Here is a 19,924-nt window from a genome sequence, read left to right on the forward strand (position 1 = left end):
GCATGTAATGCAGACAGGATGCTAACTTGCCCTGACCCCCAGCTTTGGGCTCAGAGTGTCTGGCAGCCCCCAAGACAACCAACCATCAAAGAAGACAAGCCAAACTGCAAGTCAAATCAACGCCAGGCACTGGGAGCGGTGTTACAAACCTACTGAGATGCAGGTATCCCTAGGAAAGCTGGTCTTATCACAGCTTTCCTCTCTTCCAGGCAGGCTTTTGAATGAGAGTGACTGCAAGTGACTGCAAGCAGTGAGGGTTTGTGCAGAATTAAATGACTTTATATACAAGTCATCTTGATCATAACTGACCAGACTGTTCAAACGTTAGGAGAGTTTTGTGTGCAAGGGCTGGGAATTTTTGCCAAGGAGTCAGTCAGAGCCTGTGGATCTCACTCACCCACTCATGGCACGTGTGTGTGCCCGTAACCTCGTGGGTATTGCCTCTTGGGGTAACTAGAAGATGCTGGCATGTTTAAGACACCTGCTTACATGTAATCACCTACAATCCTCTCTTGGAAATTATTACCTTTTAAATTTAAAATTGAAAAAAACAGAAAACTTTAAGTGCTAGAGTGGGTGCTTTGAATGTCAATTCTATCTTAGACTGACAAGAAAAGGGGCACTAAGACAGGTATCTTACTAGGACACAAGTCTTCAGCCCGAGATCTTTAATCAGGTTTTAAGCAAAACGTTTTGCAGCCTCAACACCAATCTTTCAATATACATTGCTGTTCCTTGTCATAAAAAAGTAATGCACAAATGAAATTAATGTGTTTTCCCCTCAAAAACATGGGTTTCTTCTAGAGGAGAAAAAGGATAGAGCTTTAATAAGTTTATATACACTCTGCAGTCAAAACATGAACCAGATCTGAATGTAAAAATTCAAAGGCATTTTTTGAGTCAGAATAGCACTCCTCCCTCCCAGGTATTAAAAGCCTTTGATAACAGAGTTGAAATTGTAAGAGGAAGGTAAAAAACCTTTACAATTCCACATTTTTAGCTCCCTAAAAACATATATTACAATTAAAATAGTCACAAATGTTTTTTTAATCCTTCTTTGTCCTCACAAGATCCCTAAATGCATTTTCATATCATTATTTTTTTCACTTCTAAAACAAATGCATCCCTTTTGCTAAATATTTATTAATATGACTAAACCAAGAATCCATCAGAAGCTTAGAAAAGCACTTAAAGAAACCTTTGTGAAAAAACAGCAGGAGTACACTCCACAGAAGAAATCCCAATCTGTCCTAACCCTGTCCAAAACAAATACTTGCCAGAAAGCATTCGTCTGCCAGTGCGTAGCTGCTACACTATAGGACGATTATAAATATTGATGTTGAACTACAAATCTTCTCATAAGCAGCAGTTGTTCCTGCCAGAGATGCTCTACAATGGCAAGTGAGGAAAGACAGAAGGAACGTGGCTAAAAGACAGAAGGGTTGTCAAAAAGCTATTAAGAGCTGGGCAGCCCTAGGGAGGTTGGAGGGCCCTCGCTGCACCAGGCGTCAGTCTGGTACATAGCTGTTGACTGTGCAGAGCACACGTGTGCAACTAACAAAATTATGCAATACTTAGAGGCATTCCTGGTTCTTTAACTGCCTTCTTAAAAGAAGAATTAACCGGGAGCTTTATTTCTAGTTTGCATAACAATTTTTAATGGGTGGCCCCGTTTCCCAGATAAAATCAGAAACTGCAGCTAGGTGAATGGCATTTCTTTCAACTTCGGGCTTGCTGGGGTTTTCTTCCTCCTTTAAACTACAAAACTCACTCACTCCTGCCTGTTTAGTACATCCTACTCCCATGTCAGTAACCATTCTTGCTTTATGCAAGGCACATCATTAGTGCTCTAAAGCACTACTAGAGAGCCAAGCATCTCCTTTTTTGCTGTATTTGTTTTACCTGTCAAAAAGACTGCTGGGAAGAGAAAGAATTGAAAGCTTAGTGAATAGAGTTCAAAAAATGTGCGTGTGTATATATGTATCATCTCTCTACATCTATCTATACCATAGATAATAAAATGTAATGTATGTTTAAAAAATAAATATTCTATAAACAAATCTGCAGCTTGTTAAATATATGTGAACCAGAAACTTATTCCTGATTTGATATATCAGACACACAGAGTGCAGCCGCTGTCTGAAAAGCTCTGACACAAACCAAAGAGCGCTGGGGTTGCTGGCCAGAGCCGCACATCCACCCCGCGTGCTGGAATAGCAGTTTCTGACTGCAGACCCGATGTCTCTACAAGTATCTTGGCAACACTTTTAATGCTGCTTAGTTTAGCCAGCCTAATTAATAGTGCTTCAACGAGACAAATAATTCCGCGACCCTCAGCACTACAGAAGCCTACAACTTTCTACTTAGCAGCCATTCCTGACCTTCAACTGAAGCTTTTCCTGCTATCAAAGAATTTATAGAGGTTTCTCTTACATGGATTTTCTAAGAACATGCATCTTGAATAGAGCTTTTCTGGCACTGGAAAACTCACCAGGTCTCTCTCCTCCAGCCAGCCACATATATTTTATTTAAAAAAAAAACCAACTTCACTCTGACAAAACTGGGTCGATGTCAGAGGATGGAAGAAAAAGAGTAAGAGTTAAGTGCATGACTCACTGAAAAGTATAAACTGTGAGCCCACAGTCCTCATTTTTATACTTTATGCCACCACAACTCACTCAGTTCTAGGCGTAAAAGTTGACAGAATTAAGCCATGCAAGGAGTATTGATAAAACTCAAGATTATCTCCTGCAAAAGTGGCCAAAACAACACAGCTCTGGCTTCCTTTCAATTGCTCACTCCTGGAACAACCACCACTCATGCCTGAGAACCATGCCTGAATGCTTCAGCACCTTGTCTTGTGGGAAAAAAGTTGGAAATAGATGAAAACAATAGACAATTGGAATAAAAATCACAGGAGGGCACGAAGCCCTACTTGCAGCTAACACTGTTTAAGGAGAGGAGCAACAGCTCACTGCTAGAGCCTTTCCAGAGCTAGAGACACGTCACACTGCAAACCCATTTGGCATCAGTAGCGTAAGTGAATGCTTACTGCATTAAGCAAAATGCTTCCATAAAAAGGCTACTACTAGCAGCAAAGGGAATTAAAATTAGAACCTTTATGAAATCCACTGCCTAATTTTCAAGCCAGCACAAGCAGCAGATTGAGAGGAGGAAGAAAACTACAAATTAACTCCAATTTCAGGGTTATATTCACAGGATAAAAAGAGGTTTTTTTTTTTTTTTTGATGCAGGCACTTGAGCTGTTAGTAATTTGTAAGTAACTCCTCTTACGTCAAGTTTCCCTTAGACACCAACAGGGATTTTCAACAAGCTCCCTCAGCTTTTAAGGCTTCTTCAGGAAAGATACTGCTTCTGGAATACTGTGTCCAGATCTGGGCACCTCAGTTCAAGAAAGACAAGGAACTCCTTGAAAAAGTCCAGTGCAGGACCACCAAGATGATTAAGGGAGTGGAATATTTTTCTTATGAGGACAGGCTGAGGGAGCTGGGTCTCTTTAGCCTGGAGAAGAGAAGACTGAGGGGTGACCTCATCAATGTTTATGAGTATGTAAAGGGTGAGAGTCAGGAGGATGGAGCCAGGTTCTTCTCAGTGATGTCCAATGATAGGACAAGGAGCAATGGGTGCAAAATGGAACATAGGGGGTTCCATGTAAAAATAAGGAGAAACTTTTTCACTGTGAGGGTGACCAGTGGGACAGGACAGACTGCCCAGAGACACTGTGGAGTCTCCCTCTCTGGAGACATTCAAAACCTGCCTGAATGCATTCCTGTGTGACCTAACGTAGGTGATCCTGTTTTGGCAGAGGAGTTGGACTACATGATCTCCAGAGGTCCCTTCCAACCCCTACCATTCTGTGATTCTGTGAAATTACACTATTATATTGAAACAGGAATTAAATAAACTACCAAGATACAGTACATTACTAGGTCCTGTTTCTTAAACACCATCTATATTTATTTCACCCATTTTCCAAACCTGTAACTGACCAGCTAAAGGATATCCATGCTTCAGAATTAAAGTCTGACACATAGTAATTTAAACATAGTTTAACACCTAATTGCATTCCCGCTTCAAATCTAACTTCAGGCTCTGCTTTCTTCTCCTACATTATATAGAAAAGAGTCAATGGGGGAACCCTGCATTTTATTTGTTTACTTCCATTAACCAGCTACACGTCCTCCTTCAGTAACCACATAAGGAAAATTTCAGTCAATCCTTCCCCCACCCTTTTTATACTACCTTAGAAAAAGGTCTTTCTTCTGGCAAACACAAGCAGAAGCTGCAATTTGGTTTTGGTAAGCAAAGCAGTGAACAAGATAAGGCATCAAATTTGTGAAATAACCTCGCAGCATGGTTAACAACACTCCCCTGGGAGGTCCCCTGCCACCAATATACATAATGACTTGCTTTTGGCCCCTGGAAGCTGGGTTAGTCTCTTCTGTATGCACCCTTCCACAGCTTCAGCAAGATAGCAAGGGAAGCCCAACCTTTCTTTTCAGAAGAACATACTGCTTGGTGGTCAGGACACTACAAGGAGAATGAGGATTAAATCATCTAAGGCAAAGCAGCACTGAATTCAAGCATTATGCTTCCTGGGGATGTGTTTAATAATGGGGGTCTCCTACAGGCATACGTACAAACTCATTCCCTATGATGGCCAGAAGGGCAAAGGTGGGGAGGGAAGGGCAAGCTTTTCCTCATTCCTTCCCCACCTCCATCTGTAGAAGCCTTCAATAGTCAACTCTTTGAAAGACCATCCAGAGGGGACACTCAATGCTAAGGATTCCAAAATGACAAGACACTTCCACAGCCCACCCTAAACAACTGGTGGGATTTCAGCCATTGCTTCTACTCCAAGTGAGCCACTGGACAGACCAGCCTGAAGCCAACAAGAACCACAGCCACGCTTACACTCAGCATGAGCTGTAACACACTCTGCCCTTCACTCAAGCAGCAAGGCTCCCCAGCTGAAAGCAACAACTAACTTGTAAGCAAAACACTCAGATGCAACCCTGTATATCACTGTCTTAAAATTCATCCCAGAGAAACACACTAGTAGCACAAGCACTGAGCCAAAACAGCAAGAGCACTGGAAGTGGACACCTTCCTCTAGATACACAGCCTAACTTGTTGCACAATGAAACACTGAGGAAGCTGGATCCTATTCTGGATTCACAAACAATGTAATAAGCTCCCAACAGACTCCAGTGAAGTCTGGTATGAAAGCTATCAGCTTGGCATCTCCCACAAAGCCTGGGATCAACAACAGGATCCCTCATCACTCCACCTCCTTTCACCTGCGAGCCGAGGACAGCTGGTGAGGGCAACAGGACTTCACAAATGTGGGTATCTCATATTCCTTTGGGCCAAACTTTAATTTTCAAACAAAGTACTGAGATACAAAACTGATTTCTGAGGGCAGGAGCTAATTCACAGTCTAGCACAGCAGAGCAATCATGAGGTTGATGACTCTGTGCTGGAAGCAGCAACTCAGGCCATGAAAGGAGATGCAGCAGCAGCTGGTGATGGACCACAATGTGCAGACCTGTGCCCACTTGGTAGGTGGCAAGCTGGGAAACAGACTACTGCTCCATGTAGCTGAGGTCTCAAATTCTGCCTTCACATATTTCATGGCAAAACCAGAACCCCTACAGTTTTTCAGCATGGTGAAAGATTGTTTCATGTGCCCAAACCATGTGTGTTGAACATGTTCATGGCGTACTTTGGTCTCACAGCACACTAGTACCACATTAGTCATTATGAATAATAATGGCACATGGCACAGGGCAGACATTCAAGAAGGAGCCCATACAAAACATCAATAAAATTACTACATTGCCTGATAAGAGAAAGTATTAATGAAAGATCACAGTTCACTGGCATTTAGCCTAAACAGAACCGGATGTTACAACTGCCACCTCCACCTCCAGTGGATGCTTTACAGCCCATGAGGACAGATCAGCCAGGCAGACAGTTGTGGGGGAAGGGTCTACAGGAGACAATGCAAAAACAATAACGGATGCCTCACTGAAGCTGGCATTCAGCATGTACCCACTCCACTTCTGGCCTCTATTTTCAAAGCATTTTCGTGTCGTTTTCTGAACTACTGGCAATGCTGGACCAGTTATAGCTCCTGGTCTCCACTACTACCGTCCATTTTTTTAAAATTAACAAAAAGCAGCACTGAACATCGAAAGGCTGAGCTGTCATTCAGAAACATCTTGACAGACTGGAGAATTGGGCAAAGAGGAATCAAATGAGATTTGAGAGGGGCAAGTCTAGGGTCCTGCACCTTGGGAGGAATAACCCCACACACCAGTGTAGGTAAGGGGTTCACCTGCTGGGAAGCATGCTGCGGAGAAGGACCTGAGAGTCTGGTGAGTCTCCATGAGCCAGCAATGTGCCCTTGTAGACAAGAAGGCCAATGGTACCCTGGGTTGTATCAAGAAAAGTATGGCCAGCAAGTCAAGGGAGGTTCTCTTCCCCCTCTACTCTGCCCCGTGGGGCCACATCTGGAGTACTGTGCCAGTTCTGGCCTTCCCAGCTAAAGAAAGATGGGGAACTACTGGAGAGAATCGAGCTGAGGGCTGCAAGGATGACTGAGGGCCTGGAGCACCTCTCATGTGAGGAAAGGCTGAGAGACCTGGGTCTGTTTAGCCTGGATAAAAGAGAGGGGATAACATGAATGCTTATAAATATCTAAAGGGTGCATGTCTAGGGGAAGGGAGCAGACTCTTCTCAGTGGTGCCCAGTGACAGGACGGACCAGGAGCAATGGGGACAAAACAGAACATGGGAAGTTCCTTCTCAACATGATGAAAAATTTCCCCACTCTGTGGGTGACAGAGCACTGGGACAGGCTGCCCAGAGAGGTTGTGGAGTCTCCAAAATGTGCCTGGACACAATCCTGTGCAACCTTCTCTATGGGATCCTGCTTTAGCAGGATGGTCTCTAGATGGTCCCTTCCAACCCCAACCATTCTGCGAATCAAAATGCTGCTCTATTCAGCAATGCATTAAACAGGTTGTCTTGTACAGTTTCCTGACAGGCAAGGGTTTACTTTCTCTTTGATGTTGATTAAGAAGAGATAACAAAAAGCACTTGATGACATAGTCATTACAGTACAGTGCAGGAAGGGAACATTTCTCTGCCTTTAAGAGAGTCCAGAAAACATCTGCTACAACAAAATACGGATTCATTGCAAGTTAAATGCATTTGCCACTTGGAGAAAAAACAAAAAACAAAGCCTCACATTTAATCTCACTAATGAATTTATAGCATGCATTTTTCCAGTATACAAGATTACTGGTGGGAAGTAATATCTTTTTTTAGACCAACTGATATAATTAGAAAAATAATTCTGTTTAATCATGAGATTTATTTCAGTACTGCAGATATATAATCTCTGCCCACAAATCTTGCCTTACCTGTTTACATCACACAGAGAAGGGGATGCTCCCACTTTAATACGACAATACACCCCTTAAAAAAAAAAGTATTGAAATAGAACCACTGAATTATTTTCTTCCACCTGAGGTAAAAAATCAAAAGAGTTCAGTTGTTAAAAGGCGGGATGGGAGACTACAAGAAAAACTGCTGTTAGAAAATATTTCTAACCAAGCAAACCTCAAAGTCTTCTAAACAATCTTACAGACACTAACAGAGAATTCAAAGTTCAAAGGGGACACAAGACTTAAGTTCTCCCTCTGCTCCCATCACACTGCGGACTATCAAATTTGATGTCAAAAGTTTTCTTCAAGTCTTAAGCAATACAACAGACTGACCTAAGTTAGCAGAAAAGCTAGAGATATTTATCTGGTAATAAACTCATTTGGAGCTTTCAACACCATACTTTATATTTAGAGGGATTTTAATATAAGGATCCAATATTGCTTCTCTACAAACCATAATGTATTTTAATAATTCACACGTGCATTGCACACCAGTACTGACTATACTCACAGAAGGCTTTTACAGAAGGTATTCTCAGGACACTGAATTTGCGAAGTTGCAGAGCTGTATGTGTTCTTAGAAAGTATAAAGAAAAGAAAAAATAAATTCTTAAACTTTCAGTAAAATTACCTTTAGTGGCTGCACACAGTCTCCTTCAGTTTCACATGGTGGCACAGCTCTCTCTGTAATACTAAATGGCAGTGCACACTGGTTTAAATTGTATAGTCCTATTTCTTCCACGATTTACAGCAAGATGTGCAAAACCACCATAATACCATCAATGTTAGAACTTAAGAGCAGTAAGATCTTTGAGGGTGAATAAACAGGAAAAATCGTGACAATTCCGCCTGCACCATTCCAAACATCAGCGGTTAAAATCCTTGATATGCCCCCACAGAACCACAAACAAGGTGAGGTTGGACCTCTGGAGATTATATAGCCCAAACCCCTTGCACAGGACACCTAAAGCAGGCCACCTGGGATCATATCTAGTCAGGTTTTGAGCATCTCCAAAGAGGGAGACACCACAACCTCTCCAGGCTACGTGTGACTGTGTTTCATCACCCTCACAATACCGTTTTTTCTTAATTAATTATTTGAGATAATATTTCCCATTTCAGTCTGAGCCAATTGCCTTTTATCCTGTCATGGGGCACCACTGAGAAGAGTTTTGATGTCTTCTTCACAGCCTCACATCAGTATTTGTACACACCAATGAGATCCTACTGTTTCTTCTCAAGGCTGAACTATCCCAGCTCTTTCAGCCTCTTCTATGTGACAGATAATCCAAGCAGTTAATTATCCTTATGACCCTGTGCAGGACCCAGTCCGGTATGCCCATAACTTTCCCCTTCTGGGAAGCCCAGCACTGGTCACAGCTCTTGATTTGTGTTTTCCCCAGTGCCAGCCAGCGGAGAAATTCCCCTAAAGCAGCCCAGACACTGTCAGCCGCCTTTGCCATGAGGTAACGTTGCTGATTCACAGGCAACTTGTCCACCAGGTCACCTGAGGGCCTTGGTTTTGCAAAGCTGCTTTCCATACGGTCATTACAGGAGAATGGGGTTATCCCTCCCCAGCTGTATGCAGGGCTTTGTCTTTCTCTTTACTGAGCTTCATGAGATTCCTCTCTGCCCATTTCCCCAGACTGCCAACGTCCCTCTGAAAGGCAGCATAAACATCTTGTTGGCCACATCCAAGCCGATCCCTGAATGTGCCAAAGTCTGTTTCCTGAAGCCCAGGATTGTGATGCTGCTTTTTGCCCTGTTCTGTTCTCTCAGAATCTTGAGCTCCACCATCTCAGGGTCACTACAGCCACTGCAGCCCTGACCTCCACATGGCAACTTGTCTTCAATCTGTATGAGAGATCCCCCCAGAGCACCTCTGTCCAACAACTGCTTGATGACCCATGTTAGGAGGTCATCAACACACTCCAGAAAGCTACAGGATTACTTATGCCTTGTTACACTGTCCTTCCAGCAGGCATCAGGGTGGTTCAAGACCCACACCAGGACATGGACCTTCAAACATGACGTTTCTTCCAGTTATCTAAAGAAGGTTTCATCTACTACTTCTTCCTGATCAGGCAGTCTACGGCAGACACCCAAAGCAACATCACCCACTAATCCCAACCTGCTCTCTGCCACCATCCATCCCAAGGCAAAGCTTCATATGCCTCTGCTGCTCTCTCACATGAAGGTCAACTTCCCACCCTTGCCTTCCTGGACCGTCCTTCTTAAAGAGCTTGTATTCATCCACTGCAGCACTCCATGTCTCTGTGATCCCAATTACATCCACACATTTGAAAAAAGGAAATAAAATCTCTAGTTATTTACATCTTAAGAAGGGATGGTTACAACTCGTAAGCACAGATTTAAAGACAGGTATGATATCATCTCTTTCCACAGAAGATTGTTGGCCATCAACCATGCAAGTGTCTTTCAGGCTTATGGTTGCATAATGGGAAAAAGAATAGTACAACAGTGAAATTACTCTAAAAGCAGGGGGTTTTTTTCCTCACCAGAGAAGGAGGTGTGGCATGGGAAGAACAGAGGGACTTTTTCTTGAGGAGCTTTCACAAGATTTTGATATGATAACAGCACCCTGGATTTCAACACCGCACACAACAGATATACAGGCACTGCCTCAGCCAAATGCCAAGCAGCAGCACACCATCAACTTCTCTAACACAGAAACTGGGACACGGGAGGAGGCCACGGTTTAAACAGATCTCATGGAAGTGGTCTCACATCAATCAAGTGACTACAGAGAAGCTTTAGCATGTAACAACAAGAAGGAAAAAATATATAGATGACAGATACAATCTGTATGATCAAACAGAGAAGTGAAATGATTCAGAGTTGCATCAGTTTAGGTTCAAAACCACTACATAATTATCATCCCCAAAAGAGAAAGAGTTCAGCTGAATCTCAAGCTAAACTAAGTGCACACATAAAATTTCTAATTAATTTTTTGCCATTGGACTTTTCACAGGAACAACATCTGCAAAAAGTCTCACAGGGAAGTGGGGTTTATCCTTGGGAGTAGAACAACTGAGCAGCAGCAAGACAAAACAACAGCAAAACGAGTTATAAGCTATTTCCACCACCCACCAGTGCAAAGAATGCTAGTGATTTAATATAACAGCCAAAATACAATACTGCATTCAAAGGTTCATAAAAAAAATCTTCCCTTTTTTTTGTTACAAAACAGTGGGGAAAAAAATTATGCAGAGATCCAGTTGTGTACTGCCAATTCCACACACAGAGAAATTAAGCTGACAGGACGTATCGGCCCTTAAATTCCCATGTACAAGAATCAACATTTAAGCAACTACAGGCTGATCTGTTGAATTGAAAGCATTTTATTTTTATCTGATGCTTTTCATTAGAGAAGCTATTGAAATGCATCGTGCAGAATGTGTTATTTTCTTCTATCAAAGCAATTTGCCAGAAAGCCTACTCGTTGGTGAAGTATAGTTTTTGACGTTTACCAAATGATACCCTACACATCACAGCCTGAGTTGAAAAAGCCCTCACATTTTCACTCCCAAGGAAAATAAAAATGGTCCAGGATTAGGGGGGAAAAAAAAAAAAAGTCACCACAAACTCAATCTTTAAGTCTCTCTGTGCACACTGGTGGCCAAGCACCGTGGTTTTTTCCTATCAGATCCGATATACCGAATATTCGATGGAAGGCGCTCAGGATCCAGCACAGGAGGAGGAATTATTGAAGCAGGTAAGGGCCTCACCGCTGTACCACTGGCCCTACAGAAAGCCCTTCTTCCTTTTGAGATGGAAGAGTGCAGCTCTTGAATTTGTCTTGTAAAGCAGAAGTGGTGAGAAGCATGCTGACAGCTAGAAATTGCTGTTCTGTGGGAAAACTGCCACATCTGCCAAGAAAGGCTGGGAGAGACCTCAATATTGTGGAAAACCACCGGCAGCTTAATAGCACACAGTCTGCTCCTCCAGCACATCCCATCGGGGTGGCTCTTCCCACAGGAAGGGCAGGGGCAGAGGGGGGAACCTGGGAGGCAGCAGAAAGGAAGGGGAAAGAGCAGAGGGCAAAGGGAAGGGGAAAAAATAAAATGTTTGCAAGGGCAGCCGAGAATCTGGCGCAGAAGGGACAGGAGGGGGAAGCAAAGAATGAGAAACACAAGGCAGACAGCGCTGTTTAGGTCAGAGGAAGTGAGCAAGATCCTGGGACGTCAAGGACGGGGGAGGATGGAAAAGCACGAATGTGCAGCGCAAGGAATCCGAGACACCCGTGGTAACGGCAGAGGAGGTCGCTGTCAACATGAGCACATGTTCTCCATCACGTAATCGGGAAGGGAGGGAAGAAGGGATCTGGGGATCCAGCACAGCAGTTAAGGAGACCTGGGAAAAGAATCAGAGTACTGACATGGGAAACCAAAATATCCCTGTGCAGTAGCAAAAGGCTATTTGTAAACTGCTGCGCAAACAAAAGTCAGAAACTTGTATTCCTGAGAGGCTGACAGCTATAGCTTAGGGAAAAAAACATATTTATAGGGAAAAGAGGGTCAGAGAAACTAAGCTAGCCCACTCCCTTCCTGGTCTGCGTATGCATTAACGCACAAGGGAGCAACAAAGGGAGGAGTGGAAATAAAGGGGGTAATGACATCTATCTGCTTCTTGGGCACTTCTTTCCAGATGAACCCTTCCTACCCCCTCTGCCCTGAGAGGTGAAGAATTCTACCATACGTTTTGGTCAACCAACACAACAAAAACAAACCAAGAAAGTAATACTTTCAAAATAATTCCAGCATACTTCGTTTCTCCTCTACCCAGGACACTCCAGATGACTCACAACATACAATATTGTTGGGTCTTTCTGCTAGTCCCCTCCCACTGAGGTGCTGCAGCAACTCTTTTAAGCCGTCAACTGGCTTTTGAGGGGATTTTTGTGCTTTTGTTTCACTGGGGTTTTTTTGGTGGCACCATAACATACACCCTGCTAAGGTAATACCCTAAAATACGTCCTCAAGAATAATACAGGTTTTAAGTATGCTGATTAAACAAAGCCATAGACTACTTCTGTACCTCAAAATGGAGGATTCAGGGGGTGTATTGGAGCAAGCCAACTGAGGAACACTTTTCATCACAACTTAATAGAAACCCTGACAGGGAGAAAGGAGGATGAAGAGGGCAAGCACGTGCATCCCACACAAGTTGTCCCAACAACTTGAGAAAAGTGCAAGGAGTTGACATATTCCAACATGCCACTCACTGATACTTGCCTGCTTAAACAAACTCTGTGTTTGAAAGGATGAAAAAATTTGTGCAAGTGTAAGGAAAGTGGATGTCTGGAGATAAAACCATTGAGGTATCTGAACCTTGCTGTGTGGCAAAACTGGGAAAAGAACTCAACAATATCTACTTGGTTTCAGAGAAGTATTACAAGGCCTCCAGCCTGCTGTACCAGCCGTTTCAGACCACACCATCCCACACTGGGAAGATGAGGGCTGAACTACCAGTGTTTGGAGCAGGGTACCTGATTTGGGGTCTTCTTCATCTATCCAACTAGTCCAAGTTCTGCTGCACGGCACTGAATGCAAAGGGCAATTCATTGCTATTTCAAGGTGATCCTCTACAGCAGCAGTTTCCCAAGGATGATCACAACCATCCCAGTAACAGGAACACCTTATCGGTGTTACAGGATACATAGACAGCATCAGCATAGCCTACACCAGGATTCGACATAGATCACTGTGGACTTCATCAAGTATGGGAAGGCATTCAGTGACCCAGTCCCTGAGAGTTGAACAACCAGTCCCTGAGAGTTGAACAAGTCTCCTGACTTGCTTATGCCTGAACTGAGCCCAAAAGTGGTTTGATTAATTAAGGTAAGACCAGTACAATGCATTAGACTAGATTAAGGGCATAACGACCACTAAGATCTATAATGACCTAACGGTTTGTTAATTGTACACCTTAATGGTTTCCCTCACATTTTCTCTGCAAGAGGTACGGTGTATCCCTGCTTTTTATACCTATTTCCAATTCTGTATCTGAAGTTTGCATTAATACTGTTATTTTAATATAATAGGGAATAAACCCTGCAGAGCTCCTTTCCAAAGATCATCCACTATTCTCTTCAGACAGGTTCCTACAGCAGAACTTTTAAAAACCAATTGCTAGTTAGTAGAGATTTTAAATGAGGACCTTCCCATCCACTTCCAGATTCAACAGATCAGTTTCACATCCAGAATTGCAGCTGTATTTTTGTACCCGAAACTCCTACAGAGTCAACACATATCTGAGGTGATGGCACTATATTCCACTTCTCAGTAAACACTAATAAGGAACTGACGAGAAGAGTTCATAGGTCTGTGCAGGAAGCCCTAATAAAAATGCCTTCCTACATTGCTGACAAGGCATGAGGTACTCGGGACAGGTACTACAAGTATGTGGTTATATTTTATCAGACTCTTCCTAGTCCAGCTAAAAACCCACAAACACATTCTGACAGTATTTAGGCACTCCAGGAATCTGATCCATGCGCATTAAAAAAAACACCCCTAAAACACCACAACAACAAAATCTACAGAATTTCAACTTTTCCTTGAATCCACTGCAATGCCAAGGAGCCTGGATTTTGGGTTTGGGTTTTTTACCCTCTCAGTCATTTTTATATGTATGGGACTTAATATGCACTCATACGTCAGCAATGGGAAGAAGTGGTTGCCATCAGAGCATGCAAGAAAGGTCATTTCAGGTATTGCAGTTCTTGAAGAGGAGAAATAATGAATAACTGCACTCTATTTACTGTCAGGGATGCACAAGGGGAATCGGCCAATCCAAGTCACTTGTCCATCCCCTTTGGACCAGAGCTGTGACATTTACAGAAATAAATACCATATAATACCACAAACAACAGATGTCACAGTTTACATCTGTACACAGTGTCCAGTTTGCATGGCATTTATTATTTAAAAAAAGAAAAAAAACCACCAAAAAAATAGAGCCATGAGGTCTCCACAGGATTCCAGTCAGAAGCACATTCAGTAGCCCTCCAACAAGAAGCGTACAAGCCTGAAAGCCAACACTTAAGAAGAAAAGTCTAGTATAAAAAGAGAGACTCACAAGTCTAGCCTGTGCACAAAGCCAGCAGAAAGTGCTGGAAGTAAAAAACAGCACCCACACGGAGGCTATAGAAACCAGTTTTGCTCTACTTCAGAAGGATAAAGAGCGCAGTCACAACAAGATGCAAACCTGCACCTAGGTTTTTCAAAAGAAAGAAAGGACTTTAATCCATCTGTTTAACTGAACATCTTTACTACTGTCTGTAGGAAAACTACTCCATCGTTACTTTTACTGCCTAGAGTGGAAAAAAAAAAACAAACCAGTTTATGTGAGTGAACTGAGTTTAAAAAAAGAAAAGTAAGGCCGTTTAAGTTTTGGTATGAACAGCCCAACTTTGATTCGAGTGGAAACAAAGGTGCTTTTGAAATTTTTTCTGGCTAGTTAGTTCCGTTTCTTGGATTCCAAGTTAGTAAGAGCTCACACACTTTAAAGGTGCAGCTTCCAGATAACGCTTCCCCTCTGATATCAAACTCTACCAAACCACAACTCACAAAAAGCTTCTGAGGTGTCCAAAGTTTAAAGCAGCAATACTGCAAACAGCCTTTGGTTCATCAAGTCAGAAGTTGAGCACGCCTCCCGCTCGCGCTGCGCCTGGGGAGCCGAGCAGCGCCTCGCTGCAATCCCTGTGATGGAGTTCCTCTAGCAAAAATCAGCAAGCACCAGCTGGAGAGGCACGCTGGCGGGTACCAGCCACCTCGACGGCGCAAAACGACGCTGAACTGGAAGCGAACTCACCTTTGGCAATACTAACAAGAAAGCATGACACACAAAAACCTGGCTACGCGTTTCGTGCAAGAAACAAAACCACTGACAACCGTGTGGGGCTTAAGACGGAGAAAAACAAGAAGCTTATTCGCCTCCCTGGCGTTCGGCGTGACGAAGTTTCCAGGAGTGGAAGGCAGGCACGGGAACGCTGGTATCTGCCAGAGGGTTTTATGTTTTTCCTACGTGCAGAGCGGATAGTATCTACTGAAAGGGGAAAAAAGAGGAGGGTTTAATGCCCTCCAAGGTCTCGTAATTCCGATGACGTGAATGTTAATCACAACATATATTCACATCCTGTGACTCCAGCCCCAACCCCTGAGCCCTCGCACAGCACTGTTCCTCCCGCAACACGCGGGTCTCCTCCAGCTTTGGCTCCTGAAAGCTCGCTCGCCATCAACTACCGGGAAACGCTAAACCCGCGGCTCCGGTTCGTCCTTTAGCCCCCGCCACAACACCCCCGACCCACCAGGAGCCCCTCAACGGCGCCTCGGGCCGGGCGCGGAGCCGCCTCATCCCGCCGACGCCGGGCCGGGGAGCTTGGCGGGCACCTGCCGGGGCGGCTCACCTGCGCCCCCCCCCCCTTCCCCCCCCGCTTCGCCCCGGGCGGCGTCGGGGCTGGGACGGGCCCGGCCCCGATGCCGTTGCTGGGGTGGGGAGGCCCATCCCGTTCCCGCTCCCCGCTCACCTTGGGCAGCTCGCGGAGCTGGTTGGCGTCCAGCAGTAGCTCCTCCAGGCTGCGACTGTAGCGGTAGATCTCCTCGGGCACGGCGGCCAGCGAGCAGTGCCGCTTGTCGATAGACTCCACATGGCGGTTGCACCGCCACAGGGGGATGCAGTGGAACATCGCCCCGCCGGGCGGGAGGGCCGGGCCGCTGGGGGCCGCGGGGCGGGCGCCGCCGCCGCTCACCGCTGCCCCCTCCTCCCCGCCGGCCGCAGGAGCCGCTGCCTCCTCCGCCGCCGCGCAGCGCGGGTCCCGGCGAGCCAGCGGCGGCAACCCGCATCCAGCGCGCCGGCAGCGGGAAGCGGCCCCGGGCGAGCGCGGCGGCCCCGGGAGAACAATGGGCGGGAGCCGGAGCGGAGCGGGGGCCGCCCCCCTGCTGCTCCTCGGCGGGTCGCTACCCTCCCAGTAGGGGCATGGCGGGGCGCCGGGCGCAGCGCTGGTGCTGCCGGCCGCCGCGCATTCCCGCGCCTGACCCGGAACACGGGCAGCCTCTCCCCCTCCCTCCCCTCCTCCCCGTCCCGGCTGACATCAGCAGGGCCGGGCCCGGCCGCCCCGCCCCAGCCCCGGCCCGCCGGCCTGCCCGGGGAGGCGGCCATCCACCCGCACAGCACCACACCGCCACCCGCCCCCTCGGCGCCGCCTCGCCCCGGGGCAGCCGGGCGCGGGCGTCCGCACAACTTTCCACCGAGGAGGACGCCGCGCCGGCAAGGAGTTTCCCCCCGCCTGAAAGTCTAAAGTCCTGCCCGAGGGGCGGGGGGGCTGCCGCGGCCAGCGGGGATGGGGAGTCCCGGGAGCAGCATCCGCTGCCCGCCGCGCAGGGCTCTGCCGGAGCTGCCGGGCAGCCGCCCCGGGTCGGCTTGCCATCGCTGCAGGCCGCGGGACGGGGACGTGGGGCCAGGACGCTTTGGGCCAGGCGGCGTGACACGGTTGGAAATGAGTGGGACGCCGTGACAGGGGTTGGGCCGCTCCTGTTACCTGCTCTGAGGTGGCTGTACCGTACCTGAGGTGCTGGCGGACGTCAGGGCGCGGGAATGTGCGCAGACGGCAATTGACATGTTCTGTTCAATCGTTGGAACACGACGCTCTCTGGAAAGTAACGTGACAGAGTGTGAGGAACGCCGTTCGGGCACCACGGCCGCTGCCGATGGTTTTTCTCCCTCTCAAACTACATTGCTGCGGCATTAAAATCCCTCAGTATCTCTCCTCGAGGCTCTCTGAAACGAGGGGTTTTAAATCCACTTTCAAAAGAGCTAACTGGAAGGTCAGAGGGTTAGCAAAGGTAAATACCCAGCAGCCCTCCTCGCACCCCTGTGCGCGGGGCCGTGCGCTGAGCTCTAGCAACAACACACAGGCTCAGAGGCTCTCCTCTCTGGTTGCATAAGAGCAATTTTGTCATCTACTCGGTGACATAAAACACTTCTGAAAACAGGCACTTAGCATCAGAGCTGCTCTTGAAATACTACTAATATCTTGCATAATTCTGACTGGGTGCAGGTAGAGGAACGGGGGAGAGAGGGAAGTTTGTTGTAGCCGTGTCCATTGTTCAATCCCTGCACAGCACTGGTAACGCTGCAATGTGCTTATTGTTATTCTACCTTCAATCAGCCTTGCTTGCTACACTTCTTTAATTTCTGTGGAAACCTGCCAGCCCAGGGGAAAGAACTAAAGATCACTGACACGGTAACAACAGAACCAAGGTGGGTTTGCAGAAAGCCACAGGACATTATGAGACTTCTGACCACGCCAGGATTAAAAAACGTGTTGGAGAGAAAGTGTTGGCATTTTACCTCAGAGAACCGTACCTGGGTTCCAGGCAAAATTTCCATCTACTACAGGTGTACAAACTGTTTATAGCACACACAAAAAGAAAGCTGTGATTGACCTTTTTCATCCTGCACTTGAAAGGAAGATCATTACCTGATGGTATTCTGAGCAGGGCTAGGAGTAGGTTTTTTAAACGTATCTACGATATTTTCAATGTGTCTACCATATTTTGAGGTACAGACTTTCTCAGGTCCTACAGTTCCTGTGGAGGGAATGTTCATAAACGTGTTCACGTGTGTTTGGAAATAGGGTGGGCACACATGAGCGCTTTCAGGCCTCCCCAGTCCCTGGGGGTGGAGATTAAATAAGCTGGAAGACAGGAGAAAATCAAATAAACGTGTTGCGCATCGGCACAGAGCTTGGCAAAAGCAGGGATCCAGGAGGCTGGCCAGCAGATCTTAGAGGTGGAGGTGAAGAGGACCGTGTCCATCACACTGGAACCCAACCAGTGGCCAGCCGGGCACTGCCAATGCACTTCCTCCAGCTGCCCGTGCTGCCAGTCCTCCCTGCGGGCAAGCAGAGGGGACGGGTTCAGAAAATCAAGCTTCTCCTTCCAGTTCCAACCCGATCTCTGACACAGGTCATGACCCGGACTCAGGGAACATGGTGCTCTCAGCAGAGACCAACCAAGATCTGCTACCAAGATTGCCTTGCCTAAATTCAATGACCACTACAGCTCCTTGGTGCCTTTATTCCATGGGAACCCTCTGGAGAAGCGGGGCTGCAAGGGAGCCGTGCAGCAAGGGACATGCACAGGGAAGGGCTGCAGCTGACTGCCCCATATACATCGGACATGTTGTCCTATATGGGACTACATCATAGTAATGGGGTGACATCAAAACACTTGACACTGAAGAATAACATGACTTGCTTGATTGCCAAACAGAAGAATGAACAGGTTGACTCATGAGCTCCAGCTCTTAAGAACGGGCTTGTGAGTGGCACTTCGGGATCTCCTGTGCACCTTCTGCTCAGCTGGAAGCATCCACATTGTCCCAAGCTGGGTCTGACACCAGGCAAAAGATCCAGTGGTGGCCTCTGTGGGAGGGATTTCATACCAGCTTGTGGTGTTCTCTGTCCTGCTGCCTTCTGTGCCTTTGGGAGAAATGCCCAGAACACTCTCCAGACAAAGAGGGCTTCATATGCCACCACACTCATGTGTCTCAGAGGCTTATATTTTGACCCTTGCTTGCATGATGCAGACACAAAGTTTGGCATGAGATGTCACTTATGCAGATGCTGTCATGTGTCTCATGACTAGGTCTAACTGTGACAAGTCTAGACAGTAACAGGAGGGTGACAGTGAGTCTGTGAGCTTTAATGAAGGATGAGGCAAACTATTAGCATGCTTCTCATGAGTGTCAGGGAGGCCAGGGGACAGAGTGATGGCAAGAGAGATTTATGAGATTTGCCTTCACCAGCTGACATATCCATGTAAGGATAAAGAGCCTCTTCCCTTTCTCTGAGATGGACAGCTGCTGTCACAGGGTCTTTGATAAAATCCTTGGATACCTAGGACATCAAATCAGTGCTAGTAGCCCCATCCACAGCACACCCAAAGATACGGCCTGAGGCTGTGGAATGGAAATAGGCATCAAGAAGGTCAAAAAGCGAACCATGGCTGTTGTTGAGCATCATCCTGAGCAAGTAAACCTGTTCAGCGTTGGTCAGTGCAATGAGTTACTAGCCTCTATTGTTCTGCTGCGCTAAGAAATACCCACAATAAAAGGTCCTTCCCTAAACCAAGAAGAGACCAGTTCTGTATCCTGTGTGGCCAGAAGAGTGACATAGTGTTAGGGGAAGTTTTGGTGGGAGAGGTCTTTGAAAAGGAACGGGGAAAGAGAGCTGGGATGCAATAGGGTACCTAGAAGCACACAGAAGGCACACAAAAGTTGCAGGCAAGCAGAGAAGGACAGCAAATTGCCAAGGTTCATACAAACACATACCTGACAGCCTTCTGACCTGGGGCAATTGTGCCTCCCAGGGGTAGAAGTATTGCCCTCTCCAAAAGCAGCAGTCCTGCTGTGTTACACATTCAC

General features: G+C 46.4%; 1 protein-coding gene across 1 annotated transcript in view; it reads right to left on the minus strand.

Annotated features, from left to right (window-relative positions):
- The window catches only part of LRRC1 (leucine rich repeat containing 1), a gene marked incomplete at both ends in the record, with an annotated part of 72,393 nt that extends 56,209 nt beyond the window's left edge, over nucleotides 1–16,184 (minus strand). Inside the window, one exon of the mRNA XM_084262441.1 lies at nucleotides 16,026–16,184. Coding sequence (XP_084118567.1) covers nucleotides 16,026–16,184 — 159 coding nt within the window. The remainder of the gene's footprint in view (nucleotides 1–16,025) is intronic.
- Nucleotides 16,185–19,924: the final 3,740 nt, after the last annotated feature.

This window comes from Gallinula chloropus, assembly GCF_964237585.1.
Source record: "Gallinula chloropus genome assembly, chromosome: 3".
NCBI classification, from domain to species: Eukaryota; Metazoa; Chordata; class Aves; order Gruiformes; family Rallidae; genus Gallinula; species Gallinula chloropus.